The sequence below is a fragment of the Ixodes scapularis genome, unplaced genomic scaffold (genome assembly GCF_016920785.2).
Source record: "Ixodes scapularis isolate PalLabHiFi unplaced genomic scaffold, ASM1692078v2 ptg000080l_1__unscaffolded, whole genome shotgun sequence".
Classification (NCBI taxonomy): domain Eukaryota; kingdom Metazoa; phylum Arthropoda; class Arachnida; order Ixodida; family Ixodidae; genus Ixodes; species Ixodes scapularis.
The window spans coordinates 1,876,536-1,903,558 of NW_024609909.1; the positions used below are offsets into that span (position 1 = coordinate 1,876,536).

The 27,023-nt window shown below is 47.1% G+C and overlaps 2 protein-coding genes and 1 pseudogene across 2 annotated transcripts; 1 reads left to right on the top strand and 2 right to left on the bottom strand.

The window, feature by feature from the left end:
* Positions 1-2,867: 2,867 nt before the first annotated feature.
* Positions 2,868-4,011, top strand: LOC121833937 (annotated as a pseudogene).
* An 8,177-nt stretch (positions 4,012-12,188) lies between these two features.
* On the bottom strand, positions 12,189-13,526 carry LOC121833938. The gene has a single exon (XM_042287654.1). It carries the CDS (start codon positions 13,524-13,526, stop codon positions 12,189-12,191), a length of 1,338 nt encoding a protein of 445 aa, XP_042143588.1.
* Positions 13,527-24,205: 10,679 nt separating this feature from the next.
* On the bottom strand, positions 24,206-25,222 carry LOC121833939. The gene has a single exon (XM_042287655.1). It carries the CDS (start codon positions 25,220-25,222, stop codon positions 24,206-24,208), a length of 1,017 nt encoding a protein of 338 aa, XP_042143589.1.
* Positions 25,223-27,023: the final 1,801 nt, after the last annotated feature.

Below are 27,023 nucleotides of genomic sequence, written 5' to 3' on the forward strand. Positions count from 1 at the left end.
ATAGCTGTTAGTTTGCAGGCTCGTTCTCGCAGTAAAAACATATGCTTTCCCCCGAACAAGTACGGTTTTAATGAAGTTAATGGTATACACCTAGCTCCACTTCGATTTGTGCACAACTGCTTATTTAAAGTGTAACAATTGGGTTTAATCTTGAAAATGGTCTTTGGCGGTCCTCGAACAGACGGAGGATAATAAAACAAAAGAATGAGGCTTCCTATATATTAATTTGAAGTTCCATTTATTTCTGCATGGTTTCGGGTGCGACAATGGCATTATGTCATTAGTTTGTTCGCTGTAGATGGACATTTGTTTTGTTTTAAATCAGTTTAAAATTTTAAACATCATGACCACATTGTCATTAGATGCTGGGGCATATAGAACGAGCATTTGAACGTCGTCTCAAGAAGGAAGAAAGCTTCGGACACTTCGTGGTTCCCAACAAGTTATCCAGCCTGTTGAGTGCCAACATTTTTCGAAGCTTTATTTCACATTTTCATCTTGCTTGCGTGAGAAGCTTTGAATATGTAAAAATGAAGGTAATGATTGCTGGGGGCCACCTAAGTAGCTTATATTTCTTAAATCAGTGAACAACTTTACTTTCAGTGAACAGCTGATCCAACTTGGCATGTTGAATGCGTAATTATGTGGGTCAATGTGTACACTTGTAAAGATATATGTTAGTGACCATTCCCAAGAAGTGATAGTGATAAAGTTAGTGATAAAGCCAATTCCCAAGAAGGTGTGCGGCCAAGCATGTAATAATGAAGTGATGAGATCGTGCACAGATGACAGAGAGGTGCTGGCGATGTGCAACTGCAGCTGTGGGCGAGGTTGACGAAATGATTTTGCCAATGTTTTATTTTTGCGCGTATGCAGGTGCAGTGCTGTACTTAATTCCGTTTTAGCATCTGTGCAATAAATGTGCCTCGAAATATTTCGGTCGCAGCTGTGGATTCCTTACTGGACGGCGGGACGCCTCGAAACAGAAGAACAACGAACACACATGACTACGCACCTTATACAGCTGAAAGCGAAATCGCACATCGTATATTACGTTAGGGACTTTTAGCGAACTGTTACCGTGTTCCGCGTACTGCACTATCGGAGCCTTTGAAACATGCTTTATAGGCGCGCACCCGGAGTGATACCGTGACAGCGGGGCGCGCACTTAAAAGCATGCTTCAAAGGCTCCGATAGTGCGATACGCGGAACACGGTTTGTTAAAAGTCCTTATTTTTACACTACCGGGACCGGGCGTCATGCTCAGGAGCCTGGATCCAGGCTCCAGCACGACCCCGAAGCGATCCATACGAGAACCACATACTGATCTCTATGACAATTGCTGGATCGCGTTTGCCCGCTCTGCGAATGCGGTCACTGGCGGCCATCTTTAGGTAGAGTTATATCACCTCTAGCCAATGTAAGCTGCTGCAGCCGCTATCATCCATCCATGGCAGATAGCGTTTTGGCAGGTGGGTTGGCAGGCTGCGATCAAAATAGCGTGGGTGATATTGCGTGCTTGATTTATTTTTTATTTATTTATTTATTTATTTACATACCCTCAAGGCCCTGGGGGCGTTACAGAGGGGAGTGAGTGAAAAAACAACAACAAACAGTAATAGAAGACATGGAATAGGTCACGGGTCACTTTCGCAAAAATAATTAGTAACAGCACTTTTAAACACATCTAACGAGGGTAATAATATTAATGACGCCGGAAGGTGGTTCCACTCTGGTGATGTCCTAGGAATGAAAGATTCGTGATAGGCTGAGGTTCGAGAATGAGGAATGCCGACTTTGTACTGATGATCAATGCGTGGAGAAACGTAAGGTGGGACGAGGAAGAGCTTTTCTTTAAGAATGGGGTTAGAATTATATATTTTATAGAAAAGACATAGACGAGAACACTTACGGCGCAAAGAAAGCAGTGGCAAGGAGAGAAGAGATTTCATGGATGATACACTAGCTGTACGGTGATAATTGTTAAAGGGACACTGACAGGGTATTTATGCTCGCTGAGGTTTTTAGTTTTACGTGACATATGAGAGCTCAACTACCCAGAACAGAATTTGCGGCTCGAAATTCGGTTTCTTTCCGCCCGAAAACCGCCGATCAAGAAGTGGCCGGTTCGAGTCTCGCTCACTCTCTTTTTCGCGGTCACGGGCCATTTTCTAAGGTATCGATGCGACCACCAAATTTAATCAAAGTCGTGGGTCACTGAAGGCACACACTCATTATTAAAAATAGAAAAAAATATGAAACCTATTTTTTGTGGCTTCTAAAAAGCTGTAAATACGTTGATTGAAAAAAAAAAAAAGTTCCACAGACAACCGGAAGCATTCTGTGCGTTCGTCGTTTCGCGTATCGTGGGACTCGCGGGGACGGCGATGGCAGCGAACGACGGGCGTGGGACCTCTATTTCAGAACTGTCGTTCGCGGTACCGGCGAATTCTGTCAACCGTTAAAAGAGAAATTTGGGAGTGATCAAAAGAATTGGTATTCATCCCGTACGACACGCCCGGCCACCAAGCCGATTTGCACGAAGACGTCGCCGAGCCGTCGATCCCTTCTCGGGGCTGAAGACATTGCTCGCGCAAACGTCAAGCACGACGTGTCTACTTCGAGTTCAATATGCACGCGTACGATTTCTTTACTAGGTGCGAATGTCCCCAAAGCGTGGTGCTTCCCGACTTCGACCCAGGAGTGCTTTTGCTAGAGAAAAATCGACAGCAAACTTTCCAACTTACAGTTTACCGGCTGAATTGTTACTAGGGAAAGAGATCCTCCAGAAAAGGTTCCGACGTGGGCGCGCGTGGGAGCGGACGTCTTTTTTTCCGCTCTCCCGTTCCCCCCACGCGAGCGTCTGAATGGCCAACGGAGCGGCTGCCCCCGTTGAGGGCGCGCATCAGGATACGAGCAACGCCGGAGATTCGGGCTACAAGATGCTGCTGCCGCCACTACCAAGTGGCAGCAGGCTTGAGAAGACCGTTTTCCTGCATGGGGAGCCCAGAGGACGCCCCTACCGCACTCAGGACTTTGCCGATATGTTGCAGTCGACTGTTGGAATGAAGCACGTGGTTGGGCTGGGCGCCTTCCAGTTCAACCACGTGTTTGTGTGCACCCTGAACTCAACAGACGCTAAGGACAAGCTGACCGCGCTGAAGGATGTCAAGGTGAAAGGCCGGAAGTGCGTCGTGGTCGACCCGAACTTTACGGAGGTGGTGCTGCGGGTTCACTGGCTCCCCACCTACGTGACAGATAGGGAGGTCAGCGCCGCCTTCGCGGAGTTCGGGGTCGAGATCACCAGGGAGATGTGGAAGTCGCCGACCGACGACTACCAAGTCGAAACATCTACGCGGTCCGTAAGGATCATCCTAAAGAAAGGGGGCCGAAGGGATGAGCTGCCGCACCAGGGTGGCCGACTATCCCGTGCTCCGTGCCCGGCCGGCCTCCCATGTGCCTCCGGTAGCTATATGCGAAGGCAATGCAGGGCGCCGTGGTGTCGCGGCTGCAGGGGCTACGGACACGTCGAGGCCGACTGTGTCCCAACGTACGCCTCCAAGACGAGGCACGAGCCACTGCGCGAGCGGCACCAGGAGCTGCTGGACGACGGCGACACGGAGGGGGCCGCAGTAGTCGAGGTAAACGAAGCACATCCGACTCCGGAGCTGCAGACGCGAGATCGTAGACCCTTCGGCAGCCCTCGGCTGACATTCGCGTGGGACCACCGAACGAAGACGACTCGGGCCCTTCGGTCGGGGAGCCCGACCCGGTGTCGGCGGAGAGGGCGGCAGCTTCCATCTCCGAGCCCACGATGCCCACGGCTTCGCGGGAAGAAGCGGAGGAGGCCACTCCGCCAGCGCCGACAGCCGGGGAAAGCTCCCCCGCCGGAGCCCAACGCGCCTCTCAAGGACACGGGCAACACAACAGAGTGCGCGTAAAAAGTACAAAGACCTTCCCGAAATCCCAGCCTCGCGTCCCGTCGAAACGGATCCGCTGAAGAATGTGTGAGGAAACCCGGCACTTTCCATAATTTGGGTGAGAGTTATCTTTCCTCAACTCTGTCTTTTCTATTTTTACTCGGTAGTTGTGCTTCGTTGGTTTTCTTTTCGTTCTCTTAGTTGGTGTGTTTGTACCTTTCATCTCGTCTTATCACGTCTACATTTGTACTGTTGGTCTTGGCTGCTTCTTTGTGTTCTGTTTATATACAATAATTTTAAATGAAGTGTTTAAAAATAGCAACCTTTAATTGTATAAGTGTCACCGCCACGAAGCGTAAAAGTTTTTTATTAGATCTAATTAATGAGGAGAGCGCGGACGTCATTTTCATACAAGAGACAAAGATCTGCTCCGCTGAGAAAGCAAAAAGTTTTGTTCGTTTTTTTGGAAACGTTTTTTGGTGCGTTCACACGCTCACGGCTAGCCCCTCCGGGGGAACCGCCATCCTAGTCAGAAAAAATACTGGCATCCGAATGCTGGACCCCAGACTGTGCGCGAGTGGGCACTTTGCACTTGCCGATTGCCTCCTTGGAGACCAGCTGGTGCGCCTTATATCGGTCTATGCCCCTAGCCGGCCGGGGGAGCGCAAGGACTTTTTCGTCGGACTGCGCGCACTTCTTGACACGCCCGCCACGCTCGTGGTCGGCGGAGACTTCAACTGCGTGACTACCCTGCTGGAAATGGCAGGCCTGTTCCAATCGAAATGGATAGCCAAAGCCTATGAGCATGAATGTGCAATTGGCGCCGATGAGAAAATCCGATGTTTTGCACATTGGTGCAACTGGAAATGCTGCAGAGAAGCCGCAGCACGGGGGAAGGCCAAAGAATCGGTTGAGGGAAAGTCAACTTTAGGGGGCAAGCGCCATGATGCCAATTGTGTCAATGTGCACGACACTCAGTTTGCTCATTACCGCTCATTGCAGCCAGTGGCGCTATGTGGCAGAGCCATTGTACGGGAGATAGCAAAGAGCCATGCACTGCAGAGAAGTGAACTCGGTGCAGTATGGCAGTGACAATGCTCAATCGCCAAATTAGCACACCCTTGCAAAAATTTTCTATGGGACCGATAGAGATTTTTATGCGATCAATAGGATTTCATCGTACCGATGGGCATTTCTACTGGGCCGATAACAAGTTATATCGTACCAATACAGACTTCTCTTGTACCATTAGGAACTTTTATGGGACACGTAGAAACTTCTATGGGACAAGTAGAAACTTCTATGGGAACAACACGAATGTTTTCTGGTCCGGAATACAAGTGCCTATTGGTCCTTCAATAGGATCAATAACAAGTTGTACTGGTTAAACTGAAAGCTTCATTGGTGAAATGAAATGCATTTCGGATCGAGAACTTTTAATGGTCGACTGGGAATACAGAACATAAAATCTATTAGGTGGGTTAAACAGTATGCTTAGTGGAGAAATTAGAGTTGTTATATACTAAAGTTTTATGTTTTGAGCACAGGAAAATAATTTTTGCCGCAAATATATCCGATGGCAGGCACGCAGCCAGGATTTTGATTCGCCCATGACAAAATACTGTATGAGGGGAAGGGGGGAAAGGAGGCCCCACCAAATGAAAGGTTTGGGAGGAGGGGGGGGGAAGGTCCCATGGTTCCCCCCCCCCCCCCCCCCCCCCCCGTGCAGATACGTGCGTGCCCGATGGGTTCCTCTCTGTCAAATAAACTTTTTTAGCTATATAACTTGGGTTGGGCCATGTAGACACTAATTAAATAAAACATTCAGTTAATAAAGTGAATATGAACTCTTTTTTGTCACGTGTTTTAGAATTTCCTGATTACGTACTGTCCTCCTTCGTATTATAAAACATGCGGCTGCCAGTAAAACATAAAAAAAAAGACTATGGGGAACGGGAACATTGTGTGTGCACATAGTATGCACAAGATTCATGAATAATTATATATAGGCAAGCCACGAAATTCAGGTATCATCGGAACTCTGCAGTTTTAGCGGTGTATTCTGTCCTTTTGTTTTCCAGGATGTTTCAGTAACAGTAATAGCGTAAACGATTGCACCAACTGGATTATGTATTCACATTCGACTTTGCTCCGTTTTATTCAGTTTTACCTGGTTTTGGAGTGGAACGTTCTCGTTTTTTCGCTCCAGAACCGAGCAAATCAGAGTAAAACCGGGTCAAAAACAGAAAAACAGAAATAGGAACCGATGAACCAGGCGGAGATGGAGCCTCTTGGTTGTAGAGTCCAGCGTTGAGAAGCAGGGGGCACAAGCGGTATCCGAAGTTGTCCAAGCTGTCACCACGTACACCAGCGCCAAGTAGCATATTATACCGAGCGATTCGGGGACGGCTAGCGTAGCCTGCGGGAAATGGACGCGCCCGGGGAAGGTGTTGTGGCTTAGCCCGCTCAGGGGTCGCGCCCACACTCACTCCCAAGGATGTGCCACGAGCAGATTTACCCAAAAGAGCGAGGGAGGCACCGCCATCTTCGAGGAATGCGACCTCGCTTCCAGTGTTGCGGAATGGGCACCCCCATTCCATTCCAATTCCATTCCGGGGAATTAGAGTTTTCGATAATTCAATTCCTTTCAATTCCTAGGAATGGAGACACTGAGCCCATTCCCACTCCTGGAATGGCTAAATCGTTCCATTCAATTCCTATAATTCCTAAACGTAAAATTGGCAATTGACAGCTACATTTTGTTGCCGGCATAAGCAGCATAAAGCTGACATTATCAAATGCAGAAACAATTGGAAAAAAAGGAAAAAAAAGCTAAATTCCTCAAAAAAGCACTGATTTCTACTAAGCGGACCGCTGGTGGCAGAAAGTGTTTATTTACGATGTACTGCAAACATCGAGAAAGCCCTTTGATATGTCAATGCTTCGGTCTCGCGACCACGTCGCTCGCAACAAACAGCAACACTTAAATCCACTCATTTTCTTTTCTTTTTTAAACTTTTTTTTGCATTTGACTTTTAAGACATACGCGGCCAGCGTGTTTGTTTGATAAGACTATAAAAATATCCAGTTCGTGCGTGGCGCAGGAATAAGCTATATTACTGTATTCTTCAAATACAGCAACACGGCTAGTACACTGCTGGAAGCGACTCCATGCACAGCGGCAGAACACATCCTCTGACAAAATGCAACCTCTGTGGCGCAGCACGAGGGACCGTATAGACCATGTCACGAAACATGTTTTAAAACGCATAAGGTCACGCTTGCTTTACGAATCTCGATATTTCTTATCATATTCAATTTTTGGCTGGTTCGCCTGCCCTCTTCCACCCTTCGCATACTCATTCTCGTGTTTCCTCTTCAGACGGCGAATAAAGTTCGATGATATACGCCGACTGCACCGTGTATAGTTTCGTTTTTATTTTTTTATTTATTTATTTAGGAATACTGCAGGCCAATTGCGGCCCAAGCAGGATTTGGGGTTACAAAAGTGGAGTCAAAAGAGCGCAACACCAGGTAATCCGTAAAATGGGAGAGGGGAACAAAATAAACAAGCTGCACAACTTTCAGCGTGCAGCTTGTTTATTTTCTTCGCGGCTAATGTAGAAAAATGTCTTCTACGATGCCATGACTCGATCTGTATTTATCTTGTCTCCTCGTCCGAATTGTGATGTTCCTCTTCGCGCTGATCGAGTGGCGGGTTCAGGCAGCAGACGGTACCAACCGATTCTTCTTCTTCAATATGTGTTAAAAATAATAAATGGAGACGTTAGTCATTCTAAAGCGTGACCGGCTACTCCATTACCATTGAAGAGAATATTTCCGACATAGAAATTAAACACTTCAAACATATAGATGCAGCTATACACCTCAATGTCTCCCCCCCCCCCCCCCCCCCACACACACACACACACCTTTCCCCTACCTATAACGGAACATAATAAAAAACCGTCTAAAGCTGAAGCCACACCGCCCACAGACCCCACAGCAATCAGCCCGCAGACACCGCCCAAGCATCGCCCGCCCCGCACACGACGGCCCGCCAGTCTACCCATACAAGATATAAGTCACATAACCTCCGGAAGCATACTCCGCTTGAGCGACGCGACTGGACCGTCGTGCAGAGAGTCAGAGCGTCCCAAGCGTCACCCGGGGGCCGCGCCCCGCAAGGCCCGCGGGTGCGACTCCACCTTCACACTGACAATGATCCTTAAATAATAACACGCACTAGTTCTACACACCAACACGTACACGCATACATAGACACATACGATGAGAACAGTTAATGAACCGCACTTATGTTCTTGGTATGAAGTGTCACCTCGAGTCTTACCAATTGTCACCAGATTGTTCACACATACACACACATTGCTATATTCATGCATTTTACAACAAGGTTCAATATTATCAACTCAAAAGCTAGTATTTGTCGATGATATCACTGTCTTCCAGAAACATTTTTATTGCCTGGAGAGCCTGTTTCTGCATGATTTGATTGGGCCATGGCCCCAGTAATTTATTTATGGTGAAAGGCCTTTTATCCAGGATATCAAACCGTACTTTTAGTTGTGACCGATTGCGATCGAAGCGAGGGCAGTTAAAAAATAGGTGTTCAATAGTTTCCACATCCTGACCGCAAGAACATTTCGGGTCCTCAATTTCATTAATTTTGTAGCGAAATTCTCTCGTGAAAGCCACGTTCAGTCGCAGGCGGTGAAGCATGGTTTCAAATTTTCTCGGTATATCGCTTGGGATATAAAACCGTAATTCTGGATCCACCACGAAGAGAGTAGACTGCCGTCCTGCCTCATTAAACCATATGTCGACTGCCATTTCTTTGGAGTGGTGTGCAATTAAATACTTTATGTCTGTTTTCGAAAAAGGAATTCCTCGAATTCTTTCTAAAGCGTGTGCACTTGTTGCTAGTTTGTCTGCCTCCATGTTTCCTGAGATTCCGCTATGGCCTGGAATCCACTGCAGCTTTAATGAATGACCATTACTTATGGCTCGATCGATCATATCAGCTACCTGGTAGACTAATGTATATGCCGGACTTCTAGAGTTTATTGACGAAAGAGCACCGAGGGCTGCCTTGGAGTCCGTGCAGATAACCCACTGGTTTTTCGGCTCTACGTCCTTTATATACTCCACTGACGCAAAAATTGCATAAAGCTCTGCAGCAGTAGAGGACGTTCTGTGGGACAAACGAATACGTTTCTTCACTTGCATTGATGGAATTACGAAAGCTGAGGTTGAGCCATCATTTGTCGTAGAGCCATCTGTGTATACATGAATGTGGTCTCTGTAGTGATCATGCAAGTATGCCAACGCCGACTGAGCAATCACAAAATGAGATGTGCTCAGGCTTTTCTTAAGGTTGGGTAATTCCGTGTTAATATCTGCGACGCGAAACATCCAGGGTGGTCGATCTATAGTCGGAACCCACGGTGTGTAATCCGGCACGATTACGCTCGACGATATAAGTGTCGAGGAAATATGTGAGCCCGTCCTAGTTATCAAATTCTCCGCAAGTGGGTGACAGTTCTGAATGGACAAGCGTAGGAAATGACGTAAGGTCTCATGTTCGCGTAAAGTTTGAAGAGGTAGCTGTTTTGTTTCTGCTAAAACCAGTGTTCCGCGAGTTGGACGCGGGACGCCCAAGCAGATCCGAAGACTACGGGCGATCATGTAATGCAGTCTGTTTTCTTGTGTTGCAGATAATCCATGGAGTGCTGGGAGTGAATATGTAATAAGTTGCCGAACAATCGCAGAATGCAGCATTATCATGGATTTCGTTGAGGCTCCCCAACGAACTCCAGTAAAATAACGTAGAATGTTGATTGTTTTGTTTACTTTTGCCTCCAGCATATCGATGTGTTTTACCCAAGTGAGGTTTTGATCTAGAATCACTCCAAGAAAGCGATGATGCGAGACGCGTTCTAAAGTTTGACCCTGTATTTTTAGCTCGAATCCACGAAGGTGCTTCCTCGTGAACGGAAGCATTACTGATTTTGAAGGCGCAATATCCATACCCCGTTCACTTAAGAACTCGTTTAAGAGCTTCAGTCCCGCTTGAAGCTGATCCTGTAAAGTCTTTAGACAAGTGCCTGAGGCCCAGATGCAAATGTCATCTGCATATATCGTCACATGGAGTGGTGAAGGGAGGCGACCTGGAAGCAAAGCCATGACCGTATTAAATAGAGTAGGGCTTAGTACGCTCCCTTGAGGTACGCCGTGTCGGAGAGTTTGACTCGTGCTATCTCCATCTGCGGTCTTTACAAACATTGTCCGTTTTGAAAGGAAGTTTTTTATCCACCGTACGACTCGTCCTCGAATTCCAAGATGTATAAGACTATATAGAATGTGGATTTGACTTACTGTATCGTATGCGCGCTTGATATCTAAAAATACAGCTATTGTGATTTTTCCGAGCGTACGTTCATGTTCTATGTACGTTACCAAATCTAAAACGCAATCCATCGTGCAGCGTTTGGGACGGAACCCTGCTAGTTCTTCCGGTAACACTTCACTCGTTTCTAGCCACCATTGTAGTCGTTGATTAATTAGCTTTTCGAAAAGCTTACCTAAGCAGCTTGTAAGGCTGATTGGTCGAAAGGAGGCTAGGTCCATGGGTGTTTTTCCCGCTTTCAAAAGCGGTATGACCTTAGCGACTTTCCATTGGGCTGGTATTTCTTCCTTGACCCAGAGAGAGTTGAACGTGCTCAAAATGAAGTTCAGCGCACGTGGACCGATGTTGGTCAATTCATCCCATGTGATCAGGTCTGGGCCAGGCGACCTGCCCCGACGTATCACTCTCAGTGCGTTTTGAAGTTCCCTCATTGTGAAAACACAATCTAGCTCCAAATGACAGGACGTAAACTCGTTATCAATTGTTTGTTTGGCATTGACACACGAGGCAAAGTATTTAAGTGTCAGAGATGCCGCGCTTGGTCGAACCAATAATTTGCAAAACTCGTCTGCTATTGTCAGTTCTGATACGCCTCTGGATAGGGCCATTGCTCGCAACGGGAACCTTTGAATAGTCGGCGCTTGGAGAGCTCTAATAATAATCCACATCCTCGTGAGGTCACTTACAGACGATAGCTTAGCACAAAGCTGTCGCCATCGATGTTTGGCAAGTTGTCTAAGTTTACGCTGTATAAGGCCGTGAACACGCTGAGCCTCCTTATAGTCCTCTATCCATCCTGAGCGGCGGTATCTTCGTTCGGCTCTGCGTCGTATTGCTCTAAGTTTTTCATACGAAGCATCAACACCTCTATAATCGGATGGAATGGATACCCATCTTGTTGCGTGGTCAAAATTTTCTTTCACAATCGAAATAAAATCGTCCAACGTATCAACGTTTTTACAGCTTAGCGTATTCAAAGATCGAAACATACGCCAATTTGTAATTTTAACTTTCCGTTGTCCATTGCGCGGTCTCGCTACCTTTCTGTGCTGGACGAGTATGGGCAAGTGGTCGCTTCCATGGGTTTCTGTATCAACATGCCATGATAAATCCGGGAAAATGTCTTGAGAACATATTGTCAAATCCAGAACACTTGAATAAGTACATCCACGAAGAAATGTCTGAGAGCCATCATTTAGCACGCATAGATTATATTTCTCTATTACATTGGCAATCAGCTTCCCTCTCCTATCATTTTGTGTGCTTCCCCACAATGTATGGTGCGAGTTAAAATCCCCACATAAAATGTATGGATCACTAAATTTTGAGAATATTGATGTTAGAGCTTCCTCCGTCACTGATGTTACTGGCTCTATATATACGCAGGCTATAATCATTGCGGTCGTGCCAAACGTGATCTTGCACGCGACGTATTCTGGCGCTTCAGACGATGATGTGCACATAATAACTGATGGTATGTCTTTCCTCACACAGAGCATTGCTCGACTGGGACCATCCCGACGGGACGAGCAATACGTGAGGTAGCCAGCTATCTTAGTTTTTGCATCTGTATGAGCTTCAGATATTGCCAGAACAGGGAACTGGTATTGCGCAACGAGCTTCCTGAAGTCTCCTATTTTAGTTCGGAGGGAATTCGCATTCCATTGGAATACAGTGGTTTCACTGTACACACTATTCATTACATCTCAGGGACCCTTGTCCCCAGAATAAGGGGTTCCATATTAAGGATCGCCTTTACCTCTGGGATGTTGACGGCGTCTGGTAGCGATCTAATGATCGCTTTCACTGCCAAAAACAGTAGCCGCATGAGAAATCGTTGATCAGTTGCTTGGCTGTCTGCGTTGACCGGGGAATCTGCACGGTATGTAGCAGACGGCGTCTCCATTGAGTGTGTCGTTTGTGATGCAGTGGGTCGTGGAGCCCTTCGGGCACCAGACGCGGTAGGCATTGGAGGTCCTGACTCGCGCTTTTCGGCTTGATCGAGTAAGCGGCGCTGACGTCATGGAACCATTTTCATTTTTTGAAGCGGTGTTTTTCTTACTTGGTTGTCGATGTAGCACGTCTGAATACGTAGGCTTGGATGTCGACGATTTTGTGTCGTTTGGAGCTTCAGGTATTCGCACCATCTCTGGATTTGATGGTGGAGATCGTCGAGTAGGTGTTCTGCCATTTATAATTTCGGTTTTTCTTACAACTGCTGCCGCTTTTTTACTGGAGCAGCCGGAAAACGTTGCCGCGTGGCCTTGGCCGCAGTTGGCGCATTTAGGTTCAGCTCGTGAGCTGCACTCTTGATGGTGATGTGGACCTGCACATATTTTGCAACGGCGGGCACCGCGGCAGTTCTTGGCAATATGTCCAAATCGTTGACATTGGTAGCATTGAAGGGGAGAACCGAAGTACTCTTCCACTGGGTGGCTGGTGAACCCCAAGTATACCCTGGGAGGCATCGGGTGGTCCTGCGTGAAGCGAAGTATGACGCTATCTTTGGGACGGGCCACTGAAGAGCCATCTTCTTGTCTTTGGTATGCAACCTGTCTTTGGACAGTTAGTACACCACTGTCTTTTAAGTACTCCAATAGATCACTATCGGAGTATTGGAGAGGAACTCCTTTGATTTTGCCCATGTTTTCGGAGTAGGACCTTGGAGTGGTTGCCCTTACCTCGATTCCCGCGAGGGATGTTTGCGCAAGCAGTTTATTTGCCGCAGGGAGGGACGCTACACTGACCGATAGGCTGCCATCCTTGGCGATTCTGTGTGAGAGTATTTTCTCCTGTGCTATTCCCAATACCTCTCGTGCCAGGACATTCGGGTTCACCTTCCAGAAGGAAGTCTCCTTGGACGTCGGATGAAAGAGTATTGGGATACCTGCTGGTCGGTTTTTCTTGTAAGAGACGATGGTAAAACCCGCGTCATCGTCGTTGTCATCCATGCTTTCCTGTAACGTGTAAGTCGAAGTCGCCGCTTCCGATGGAGGATCTGACCTCTGCGGGTCGAGTCTGCATGCACCTTCAACGCGCTGCCGTTTGATGGGAATGACGGCTTCCGCCTGCACATCTGAGTGGGTAGTTGGGGGCGTCGGTGGCAGCTCTTGGGAGGGTGGATTTTCATTGGGTGAAGGTGATTTACCTTGTTCCTGGGAGGGTGGTATTTGTTCCATGGTGGCGGTGGCTTTATCAATGGAATGGCATCGGGTTGCGACGACAATGGCAATTTGCCGGCCGTCGACGCCCGTTTCTTGGTGTTCAGACTTGCCGGTGCGGATGCCAAGTTAAATATACAATCCTTGCGACTTGAATAACAATTGAAAATGATTTAAGAATGGCCAATTTGGGAAAAATAAGCTGAGAGCCACAAAACTGCGACAGGCTGTTCCGAGGCTTCTTCTTCTTTTTTTACCAACCGATTCATTCTTCTACCTCGGTGTCGGTTGTTCGCGTAGTGGCGACGGGTCGGGAAGTCAGCGTTAACAAAGCTCTTCACATCAAGATACAATTAACGGGGTAATACCGCACCGTTCGAATTGACATTCCCCGTGTTTCCTCATTAACACCGTCCAACTGACTTCTCACCGCCTCAAACAGGGTCCAGGACAAGGAGCACGAATGCAGACCGGACAGCCGAGACGCGCGGAAGCCAAAATCTCAGCAGCAGCTAGCACCCAGCTCTCCTTCTCAGTTGCCCTCACAGCAACGGTCGCACCTCGTCTGGAGCGGGACGGCCTTTCTTTCTCTCTTTCTTTCTTCCTTTTATTTCCTTTCTTTCCGGATTGACCGGGAGGTGGGCAGAGACTAAAGGCGTGATGCCTGACGAGGTCTCTGTCCCCTTTACAGTTCTAACACAGCAGTGCAGGGTACATAGATTTTTGAAGACGAAAATTTGAGAAAAGAACCTATAAAATTCTATACACCTCAGAAACAATAAACAACAGGATCGATCAATTATCCCACGATAATTTTTTCAGCAAAGGAGGATAAAAACAAAATTGGTCAGAAACATGTTTTAACAATTCAAAAGTGAAGTATGGACATGATTTCATAAGTACACAGTACACACATATCAGAACACAATGTCACTGCCCACCAAAAGTGTCTTTGGTCTTTTTTTTAATTGAAGTATATTGCAGTTAAAATCTATTAGATCTGCAGGTCTAGTCAGTTCGGTCACACCAAGAGCGGCGACGATAGTCTACTTCACCTTACGATGAACCTCAACAGACAGCACGAGAGCCATCGAAACCAATCCAGTGCTTCCTGAGTGCTGCGTCACCCTGCAGTCCCGCTCACGGTACTGGATTGCCTAGGGTGACTCGTAGCGTCCGCAGCGGTCCGTCGCAAGGTGAAACGAAGTATGCAGAGACTAAAGTCAAGAGAAATGAGTGGGAATCCGCTAGCTTACTTGAAACCCCAACCCACTAAAACAGAAAACACAGAAAACAAGCATCGGAACAAAGACCAAGTAATAGGCGGACATACAATACAAATGCAGTACAAAAAAACAAGCCTCGGAGCAAAGCGCAAGACGAGAAGGGGGAAGTGAATCTCGCTTTGTTTTAATGCCGAAGCAAACCCAGATTTCGCACTTCAAATGAGTGCGCACGAATGAACGTGGAAGGCAGCAGGGTTGGCTGCCTGCTAAACAACGTGCCTCGAACTATAAGAAAACAATACCTGATCATCTTTCGACGGCACCCAAGTCAACGAGTTATCAGAGCTCTGCGAGTTATGAGTCGCTTTCGCTCCCAGATCTCAGTCTGTGCGCGCGCGCGCATTCTACAAACCGTCGCAACAACAAAAAAAAAAAAAAGCATGACAAAAAGTACGGTGAGGAGTTGTGCATGGCGGTTTCTTTCTTCGCCGCTCCCTTTTCGTTTGCTTGGTGCTTGGTTTCTTGTTTCGCTCTCGTGTAACGCCATCGAAGCCCGACGCCTGCGCGTCCGTGAAAGGCGCCACGTTACCCCCCTTTCCCCCTTTGCTCTTTGCTTTGACGCTTGTTTTTTGTATTGCATTTTGTTGGCGTATAAGTCTGTTAGGGCTCCTCGCGGGCTAGCAGTTTCCCGCTCATTTTATTTCTGAGCAACTGACTCACTGACTGGCTCGGTTTAGCTGACCGTAAACACTAAAAAAAAAAAAAAGAACCGTGCCCATTCCATTCCCATTCCATTCCAGGCAAAAGGCACCTAATTCCATTCCCATTCCATTCCCTTCAACGTTGCCGCCATTCTATTCCCATTCCATTCCGGGGTCGTGAAAATGCGGAATGATTCCGGAATCATTCCAACTCCGGAGTGGCAACTCCGCAACACTGCTTCGTATCCGGGAAGCCGCCGCCATCGCGGTCCCCACGACCTGCATGTGCTAGGCCTAGATAGGGAGACGGGGAACACTGATAGGGTATTTATAATCGCCAAGGTTTTTATTTGTACGTGACATATGAGAGCTCAACTACCCAGAACACAATTGACGGCTTGAAATTCGTTTTCTTTCCGCCCGAAAACCGACGATCGAGAACAGGCCATTTTGAGTCGCACTCACTCTCTATGGTTTAGACACAACCACCAAAGATAATCAAAGTTGTGGGTCATCGAAGGCACACACTCAATAATAAATATAGACTGAAAATAAAACACCGCGATTTTTGGGGGCTTCTAAAACATTGCAAATATACTTATTGAATGAAACAAAAATAAAAAGGCTGCACAGCGGCGTGACTTTCGCTAACTCTCTCCTCCTCTATATTTCTTCTTCCTCCCAGTTCAATTTCGGTTTCGTTTTTTTTTTTTTTACTGTATTAAAAATATGCGTGACGCTGTAGCGAAATATTGATTGGGTAGTCTTCTTACACCATAAAAATTGCCCAACAAAAAAAAAGATTTTTTTTTTTTTTTGGGGGGGGGGGGAGGGGGGGTGTCAGTGTCCTTTTATCCGAGAAAGGTGAGATCGCTGCATGTTCATGATTTACGCCACCGTATGAAGTGGTTCTGTCCGGCTCTCTCTTTCATGCAATTCTTATTTCTAGTCTAAAATCCAGTTAAAGGGTGGGTGCAACTATTTCCGGATTTCGGTCTAACATTTGTGGAAGTTGCCCTCTGACACTTATGAAGTAAAGAATAAAAAACCGATTTCGCCTGCGTGTCAATGTTAACCATAGTTTTGTTTAACCCGAGACTGGGGTATTTCGGAAAAGGGACGAGAAGAAAAGAGGCCACAAGGAGGCGACGTCTCAAATGTGGCCTCTTTTCTTCTCGTCCCTTTTCCGAAATACCCCAGTCTTGGGTTAAACAAAACTATGGTTAACTTACACCAGCTCGCCTGCACCCTTACAATTTTTTCAGTGTCAATGTTGTTGTGCAAAAAAAGAAAAAAGATAAATATTGTCATTTTTGGCACCCCTCAACTCACTCCCAGTCTTCAGGGTCCCACCTGGTCGCACTCCTAGTGACGTAATTCGGGGTGCCGTGTAGGTTCCCGCGTGCGCTCTCTCGGAGGGCGCCTCCTCTCCCTCTCTTTGCTGAGGTTGGCGTTATGCTGCAGCTTAGAGCCGAGCGAGGTCATGTAATCTTCTGATCTAGTTCCTTCGGCTGCCACTCGCGGCTGTGCTCTTTTTCAGTGGAATGTATAGTCTATATTCTACGGAGTATCTAAGGCTAGGGTGCACGCTCCATAAGTCCATGGGGTATTGAATATTTTGGGGTCGTAATAACCATTCTTCAAATTTACTCGCTTTCCTTTTTTTTAATACATTAAACATAAAAATTTCTAAATCCAAAGTTATCGTTATTGATTTGATATTACACAGAACTGGCAGGCTAACATAGAGGTAGTCCGATAAGCTTGGCATATTTTTAGTAGTGGAATATTTTTAACAGAAATTATTTTTCTTTTTAAATGACTGCTATGTTCTTTTTTTCACCGTATTATATAACGTTGTATGGAATGCAAATAATTTTTTTTCTAATTTGATTCCCGCTCAGCACCCCCTGCACAGACGAAAAACGATAACCAGCTCGCCTGCACTCTTTCCCTTATGACTTCCCTTCTATGTTAAATGTCTGTTTAAGTACTTTATTCTTTAGATATGTTACGTGCGGAATAAAAGGTAAGTGGGGGTCAAAAATGATTCCTAAGATTTTCAATCCCTGTTTGTATTTCAACTTTTTGTTGTTAAACTTGATTTAGAGAAGATGCTTTTTGTATTTGTTTCCCGGGCCCGTTTGCTCGAAGCGCTAACCGCCGCTAAAGTTAGCCGCAGTACCTAGGAAAGGGATTTTGAAATCACGTGACTGGCTCGGTAGGGCAGTATGTATTATCTCTATGCGGTAGGGATGCGGGGAAACATGGCGGTGCCCCGGTGAGTGAGCGCCTCTCGCTTTGGAGCTAATATGTCATTGTAGCTGCAACATCGGACGCGTTAGTCAGCAACGAATGGAGCAGGAGGCTTTCGCCTTGCCTTACCTCACTTCGATTGTGGCCATTCCTAAGCCTAAATGAACGCGATAATTGTCGGCATGGCAACGCCTTTGGAAAGTGGATTGCCTTGACTCAATCGGCCGGGCATCGATAGCACACAAAATGAGACAGCGTCCCAATGGACCTTTTTTTAAAGCTCATTGAACGATCTTTCAATGTGCACTAGTGGTGCATGTGAAACCAACTGGCCAGCCTGTCGCGCACGCGCATAGCAGTCGAACCTGAGTTGAACCTTTGTCGATTTGTCACAAGAAGTTCGAAAAAGTCGAACCTGGTCGACCTCGAACCTCGACCGGTTCGCGACACCCTAGTTAAAAGTTCGAAAGTTCGTCGAACCGGTATAAAACAGTAGAACCCCTAAAGGCATACCTAAAGGTCGACCTAAAAATCCGGTTCCACAAAAGTTCGCGACCGCTTGGAACGAAAAATATATCCAGTCGTTCAAAATACAAACGTGCGATTATCATTTACGGTTATTATTCTTCATTCTTGAATCATTTCCGAACGAAATTTGTATATTTGAATTTTCGTTTTCTCAAGCGCGCCTTTTTGCTGTGGCCTGGCCGTGTACATAGAGTTATTACAATAAACGCTAGAGGTTCAGGTGGCGCTAGTGTGCTGTTTGTTGCATCTTGAAGCAGACAGCAGCCAGTCAGAAATTGACTTCCGGTAATGCATTTCTACGGGACAAAGGGAGTGCATTTTCTTTCTGCTCTCGATTATAAGAGCAAATATCACGAATAATTTGTACGTACTAGGCACATTGGAACATTTCTCAGTCACGCAGACGAAATAATTGGTCAGCTACGCGGGACGATAAAATGCTGTGCTGTCTGCTGCGCACGTGTATTTATCAACGAGCTGGTATTTATGTGCACTGTCGGTCACTGTTAGTGCGAACACGGCGTCGACGCTTTCCAAACGAACGAAGGACATGTGGAAAACCAAAAGAGACGGCAAGAACTATGCAGTAACACTGGATAAGTAACTCCTTGTGCATGCAGACGATCAAAATAAATTAAAAGCCACGTAATATAGTCAGATTTGCAATAAATAAGTACTGCTTTATTCTTTCTGCTCATGAATATGTGCGAAGATGCTTGTTCTGGGTTCAAATCATCATCCGCACGGTCCAAATCTTTGCAAATAGAGGGAAGCCAGAGAGCAGGTGCCAGATAAAAACTGCCCGACATAGGTAATAATAAAAACACACACCTTTCGTAGCTTACGCACTTTATCTTTTGCATTCGAATGTTTTTGTAACCGATCGTAAAGATGCACGACGGACTCATTTTTATTCAATGACAGGACGGGCATATTAGCTATTTATAAGCACCACCGAAATGCTGGCGAGCCTTGAACACACTCTACATTCCTTTCGATCGTTAGTTTGCTTAGAATCGTCGCTCGCTTTTACATGCCTTCCCTGCAACAGAGGTTTGGGCCTGAAATAGAGCAAAGTTTAACATCGTTCAGTTTTTAAAGAAAAATGCTGTAACTAAAGCAATAAGGTACATACTGTCCGATACAACCGAAATAACAAAAGTTATTCATGTTATTTTCCTGCGAAGAGACCAAATTCACGCGCGTTTTTCCATAGAAATACACAGGGAGGCTGGAAATGTAGACTGCACGCTGTGTGCTTCAATTTGCAACCGTAAGTCCCATAGACACTAGAGCGCTACCCTGCTCCTTCGAAGCAGGGTAGCGCAATCTAGAACGCCGTCTTCCGGCGACTAGCGGCGAACGCCCGGAGGTTCCAACTCCGGTCAGAAATGCATGGGGAACGCGAGAAAGAGAGAGAGAGAAAATGTTTTATTTGTGGAACTGAGGGTGGGGGATGCCTGTCGCCCTTGAAACTAAACATTGGTGACAGGAGGAAGGTGAAGGGAGTTATATACAACGTACAAGCCCTGCCGACTTTATGTAGTCGATCAGGGAATAGCCGACAGGGAGGATCCATTCTTGCCAGGGGGGTAAAGGTGGGTGAGGAGGAGTGGCAAATCGCGCGCCGACACCCGGGGTCCCGAGTGAAAGATCGCGAAAGAGAGCGACAGAACACCAGAGGAAAGAAAGCAACGTTGCCAGCTCAAGGAGGACAGTCGCAATGGTAATCGAGAAGACTGAAAACTCTCTGCAATATAAACAGTGATAATTTAACGTTGTAAACTAAATTCTGAGCTATTCTAACGCTTATAAAAAGCAGCATACTCATTACGCTGCATTAACTTCTCTTCTGTCGAAATCTCAGAAATCTGGTGGTTGCGCGGTTTCGTATTCCTCAACCGCGCTCGCCGCGCTCACCCGCGCCGCGCCCCACCGGCGAAGCCGGGTATCTGGTTTAGTTTAGCGTCGACGCGAGGCCGTACATCTGCGCGCTATGCAAAAAGAAAGCTTAGAAAGGAACGCGAATATCTTTCCACCGGTAAGTTCGTGGATTGTTGAAGTTCATGAAACTGCTCTGATGATATAATTATATACGTGAAATCGAAGCCAGTTGGTAACCATGTGTGGGACCCCGATGGTCTGCCTGCACGCTCTGCCGCTTGCGGCAGCCAGAATGCATGGGAAAATGGCGGACCTTTTCCTCTAGAGTTAGTATGTATGATTTCTATGCTGGGTCCCGAGTGAAAGATCGCGAAAGAGAGCGACAGAACACCAGAGGAAAGAAAGCAACGTTGCCAGCTGAAGGACGACAGTCGCAATGGTAATCGCGAAGACTGAAAACTCTCAGTAATATAAACAGTGATAATTTAACGTTGCAAACTAAATTCTGAGCTATTCTGACGCTTATAAAAAGCAGCATACTCATTGCGCTGCATTAACTTCCCTTCTGTCGAAATCTCGGAAATCTGGTGGTTGCGCAGTTTCGTATTCCCGGGGCGCGGCCACCCGCGAAGCCGGTTATCTGGTTTAGTTTAGTGTTGACGGGAGGCCGTACATCTGCACGCTATGCAAAAAGAAAGCTTCGAAAGGAACGCGAACATCTTTCCACCGGTAAGTTCGTGGATTGTTGAAGTTCATGAAACTGCTCTGATGATATAATTATATACGTGAAATCGAAGCCAGTTGGTAACCATGTGTGGGACCCCGAGGGTCTGCCTGCATCAGGGGGGTAAAGGTGGGTGAGGAGGAGTGGCAAATCCCGCGCGCCGACATCCTGGGTCCCGAGTGAAAGATCACGAAAGAGAGCGACAGAACACGAGAGAAAGAAACCAGTGTTGCCAGCTGAAGGAGGACAGTCGCAATGGTAATCGAGAAGACTGAAAACTCTCAGCAATATAAACAATCATAATTTAACGTTGCAAACTAAATTCTGAGTTATTCTAAGGTTTATAAAAAGCAGCATACTCATTACGCTGCATTAACTTCCCTTCTGTCAAAATCTTGAAACTCGGGTGGTTGCCCGGTTTCCTATTTCCGAACGCGGACACCCGCGCCCGGAAATACGAAACTAAGCCAGATAACCGAAGCCGGTTATCTGGTTTAGTTTAGTGATGACGGGAGGCCGTACATCTGCGTGTTATGCAAAGAGAAAGCTTCGAAAGGAACGCGAATATCTTTCCACCGGTAAGTTCGTGGATTGTTGAAGTTCATGACACTGCTCTGATGATATATTTGTGAAATCGAAGGCAGTTGGTAACCATGTGGGACCCCGAGGGTCTGCCTGCATGGCCTGCATACTCCGCCGCTTGCGGCCATAGAGATCATACATACTAACTCTAGAGGAAAAGGTCCGCCATTTTCCCATGCATTCTGGCTGCCGCAAGCGGCGGAGCATGCAGGCAGACCCTCGGGGTCCCACATGGTTACCAACTGCCTTCGATTTCATAACTTCAACAATCCACGAACTTACCGGTGGAAAGATATTCGCGTTCCTTTTGAAGCTCTCTTTTAAATAGCGCGCAAACGTACGGCCTCGCGTCAACGCTAAACTAAACCAGATACCCGGCCTCGCCGGTGGGCGCTAGCGGGCGCGGTTGAGGAATACGACACCGCGCAACTGCCAGATTTCCGAGATTTCGACAGAAAGTATGCAGCGTAAAGACTATATTGCTTTTTGTAAGCGTTAGAATAGCTCAGAATTTAGTTTACAACGTTAAATTATCACTGTTTATATTACTGAGAGTTTTCAGTCTTCGCGTTTACCATTGCGACTGTCGTCCTTGAGCTGGCAACGTTGCTTTTTTTCTCTCGGGTTCTGTCGCTCTCTTTCGCGATCTTTCACTCGGGATCCCGGGTGTCGGCGCACGGGATTTGCCACTCCTCCTCACCCACCTTTACCCCCCTGGCTTGCGGCAGCACCCAGAATGCATGGGAAAATGGTGGACCTTTTCCTCTAGAGTTAGTATATGCATACTCCGCTAACTCCGCCGCTTGCGCCAGCCAGAATGCATAGGAAAATGGCGGACCTTTTCCTCTAGAGTTAGCATGTATGATCTCTTGGTCTCACAAGCTGGGTGAGCGACTCCAAAGCATTCTTTCTTTCTTCTGGACTACTTGGACAATCCCAGAATATATGCTGGGGAACGTGAGAAAATCGTTGTTTCTTCAATGTTGTGGAGATGTACGGAACGACGATAGTTTTTGACATAATAAAGGAACATTTTAGAATAATTTGCGCTGAGTTGTGCGCCAAGTGAGGACATATTTTTTGTAAAAAAAAAATTGGATGAGCTGCATCATGCAGCCGACGACGCATCAACGTCACGGCGACGTCACAACGCTCACGTGACCCGCTCCGGCCAACCCAGAAAGTCCATCTCCGCTGCGCACAGAAATCAGAGATACAATACATGGTATTCCTAGGTAAACAATAACAAACATGGCGGAACTTCCGGCGGGCAGTCGTCTCATCCGGTCTGGCGCTCTCGCTGTGTGTTTTGATGGGCGAAAATGAGCAGCGAATATTTTAAGTGCCTTTCAGAAGAAAATAAGAGGCGATATATCGAGAAGCTAACCTACCATGGGTCAGTATGCCTCCCTGACCCCTATGACACCAAGAACGCGACTCTTTTCTCATCCGATTTGGTGCTTTTGCCGAAAGTTACGTGGCCGGGAGGCACTCACTTGATCGAATGACATTTTAGCGAACGCCCACGTTTCATCGAACGACACTTTAGCGAATAGTCGGACGCCGCGAAGCGGCGTTTTCGGGTGGGCCAAATGAGTTCATATTTTTGTAATGAGTTGCCGCAGACTGTCGCCGCGTAAAGCGCAGCGCGACGGATGGGTTGACGCGCGCCCCCGTTATTCGCTAAAACGACCATTCGCTCAAATGTCGCCGTTCGCTAAAATGTCATTCGCTCTTGTGATATCTCTCACCTGATTACAGATGTGATGGGTTATGCCACAAACACTAACATCGGTGGCCAGGTGCCTCCACAAATTTTGTGGGGCATTGAAAAGGAGCCAGTTGCAAGGCAAAGCTTCGTTGCCACAGAGGCACCAAAGCACACTGACTTTAGTGTTGCAAAGGCGGGACTCGTAGTTAATCCACAGTGGCCGTACCTGGGAGCTAGCCCAGATGGGATAGTCAGCTGTGCATGTTGCCCCCAGGCTACGCTCGAGATCAAGTGCTCGTACAAATACAGACACGTGCATCTAAGCACAGTGAAGGACAAAGATTTCTATCTTGACGCAGACATGACACTCAAGGAAAACCATGCACATTATTTCCAGTTACAAGGCCAGATGGCTCTCACTGGGCTTCAGATGGGGTATTTTGTAGTGTGGACGGAGTGCTCTCTGGTGACCATAAGGATACAAAGAGATGAGCAGCTGTAGGAGGAGCTTCTGACAAAGCTGGAATCCTTTTTCTTAAGACACATTCTGCCCGAGCTGGTCACGCGGCGGCTAGATCCAGATGGCGGACGTTCTGCTGTGGCAGTGTACTGCACTTGTAAGAAGCCAGAGAAGGGTCGCATGATAGCATGTGACTCGGACACATGCACAACTATCTGGTACCATTACACGTGTGTAAATCTGAAAAGAAAACCATCAAAGAAGTGGTATTGCACGAGCTGCAAATAAGTGTACTATGTTGGAAATTGCCAGCAGGGAAATAATGTCCAGTTTTGAAGGACATTTATTAGCTTTTTGTGCTAGGTATCTTTCCCTACTACAGAAGAATTGTCACTGCACCAGTTTTTCAATCTGGAGGCCCCTTTTAGCCACCATTAACTAGCAACTCTCACTTCTCACTGCATGTTATAATTCTTTTGCAATATTCTCTTCTGTCAGTTCCGCATTCTGCTCTTTGTGCGTTCATGTGAATAAAAAAGTTGTTTATTGCTGTTTGCATTTGTAAGATCCTGCATGCTTTTTGAAGAACAGATCAAGAACCACCATCCTTCTTCTTGCCAAAAATTTAACTGCGCATATTTACAAGGGCAGCACATATAACGACGATTTTGTCAATCGTTGCCATGCCCCTGTCCCCCTTTTTTTTCAGAAGTGAGACTGCAGGAATGATGCGCTGCAGGAGGTGGAACTTCTTCAGCTGACCAATGGTTCTCTCGACTTGTATCCGAACACTGGAGATCCTTCGGGACACTTCAACTTCTTGGCGTGTTAGCTGAGTCTTCCCTCGTATATAGGCCGGGACTATCAGGGCAGCCCCACGAATAGCTAGAAGTTCCTCAATGGGAAATCCCCTATCGGCCATCACGAGGTCCCCGCTCTGAATGAAGTCCAAAAACCCACAGTGTCTTGTGAGCTCCAGATCGCTCACCTTCCCACCCCAGCATTTAGAAATGAAACGGATCCCTCCACTTGGACAAATGGCGATTAAGAACTTTACCGTGTTATGATGTTTGTAGGACGAGAACGTTTGCGTCCTTGCCTTAAAGGTGCATGGTCGCTCTATGAAGATTTCCGAGCAATCAATGATGCACCGAAGGTTCCGTAGCATTGATACCTTGCACAGCTTTGGGAGCCGCTGTCTAACTGTGTCCGCTTTAGGCCAGAGAATGCATGGAGACAGCTCAACACTGAGGATGTTAATCCAGGCATGCAACACTTTTGATACAGTTCCAGGAGAAATTCCAAACCTGGACGATAGGGCCTTGTTGAGGAGGCCGAGGCGGAGCTTCATCAACACCATCAGGAGTTGGCTCCAGTGCGGTATCTTGGCACTGAAGTTTGGAGTGTAGAGTGCCAGAATGTAATGGAGCAGAGCCCAGAACATTCCGCTGCTTGGTAATCCTGTAAAGAACTCCACCTCCGAGTCATTCTTGAGGTCGACGTTACCATACACAGTTTTTGTTTCTTCTTTGAGAGCTTGATTTTCCATTTGCAGCCTCCTATTTTCTTCCAGAAGAGTGTCAATGTCAGCGCTAGACAAATATGTTTCGCACGACACACCTGTTATCTCTTCCTCATCCATTGGTGCATCGGGCGCGTCGGCCACTTCGGGTCGCATCCGTGACGACGCACGATGATACCGCCGCAGTGCAGCAGGGCTCCGCCGTGATGAAGAAGCCCGATGAGCAAAGATGTGTGGCACCCAGTCTGGGTGATTGGGATCGTCAGATGGTGATCCTAGAGGAAGTTGAAACAAAACGAAACTTATGGCTGCGCTGCTCGGGAAGGCCTGAGGACGTGGCAGCTTCACAAAATAAAGCGGTAATCTTCTCTACAAGTATACATAGCACTCGTACTTACCAGTTGTGAAATGCTTGCTGCAAATCCTTGTATCGTTATTGGGCACAAACCCAACGCGTTTAACAGCGACGGCCCAAGCTTGGCGGCGTCCCTCGTTCCTCGGAAATCTAAATAATTTAACTTTTGACAGTCTGTTGGTCCCGGCCTGCATTGTGCAGCCAACTGCACAACACTGTGGCATCTTCCCTGTGACCTGATGTTCAGAAGACTAAACCGACTAAACTAGTGATGGGACGAATCTTTATCCGAATCGAGATTCGGAGCCGAATCTGAAGATTCGGAAAGATTCGAAAAAGTAGCCGAATCTCAAGAGATTCGGAAAAGTTCGGAAAAATTCGGAGCGTTGCCATGGTGTCCTGATCACGTTGATGAGTCAACTTTTCGTGATATTAAATTTACGAAATTCTACAAAGGGCACAAAATATTGTCGTAATATAATATCATAGTAATAAATAAAATGTTCCGCTCTGTTTATATTTCGGATGTTTAACGGGAACGGTAACCAGGCATCGCGGAAAAATTGGTTTCGGCTCCGGATTACGACCAAAATAGGCATGCTTGGTGCACGTGGAAATACAAGCGCATGTTTTCATCGCCCCAGCCCCGGCGGTTCGGCCAGTTCGGTGACAGTCGCTTGTGGGGCAGGCGGGTTGACGAGAGTTTCTTGGGTACCAGGAACCTCCGGCGTTGTTAGCGGGGTCATGGTAGTGACCACCGCGGCTGCCCTTGCGGCGAGGGAGAAACGCAAGCGCGATAAGTTCCTCGTGGATTTCGTCAGGCTTGGCGTGACCGCCCCAGCCCTGCGGGATTCGGCGGACGTGCAGCCGGTGCAGCGGCGGGTGGACGGAGCGAGATGATGTTTACACGAAGATCACGTTAGCCGGACAGCAGTACTCCGGGGTTCCCGGAGACTGAAGACGTCCACCGTGCTCGTCCGAGGTTCGCAGCAGTCCCCCCGCAAGAGATCGATGCCGTATGTGCGTGGTTCAAACCACGACCGGGTTCAAACAGATTTCGTGCCCATAATTACGGTCATAGTAGCACACCTCACACAAGTGAGTATGTTCGATTCGATTATCTTCAACGTGTGTCCACTGCGGTATTGTTATCGGAACACGGGAAACTCCTTGCGCTGTACTATTCTCCTGTACGGCATTTGTACCTTTCTGTTTAATGAGTGTTTCTGAACAATAAAGTGGCGTTGGACACCCCTGTGTTGTTTCTTTTTCATCAAATAAAGTTCACGTACACAAAACTTGTTGCCGAGAACGGAGAAACGGCAGTGCGACGTTTTTCTTCGCCAGTGTCGGTACGCGGTCGAAGTTGGGATGAGCAACACTTCTCATCGCTCTCGCGTCTTACGCAGCTCTAGAGGAGACGAATCATTTCCTTGCCTAAATATATTTAATGCGCTTTGCGCCACATTAGGTATAATACACAGCCCCATTTCGCTACATTCTACTTTACCGACCACCGGGAAACCGCGCAGAAACCGAGACCGTGCATTGATTAGGCCTACGCCA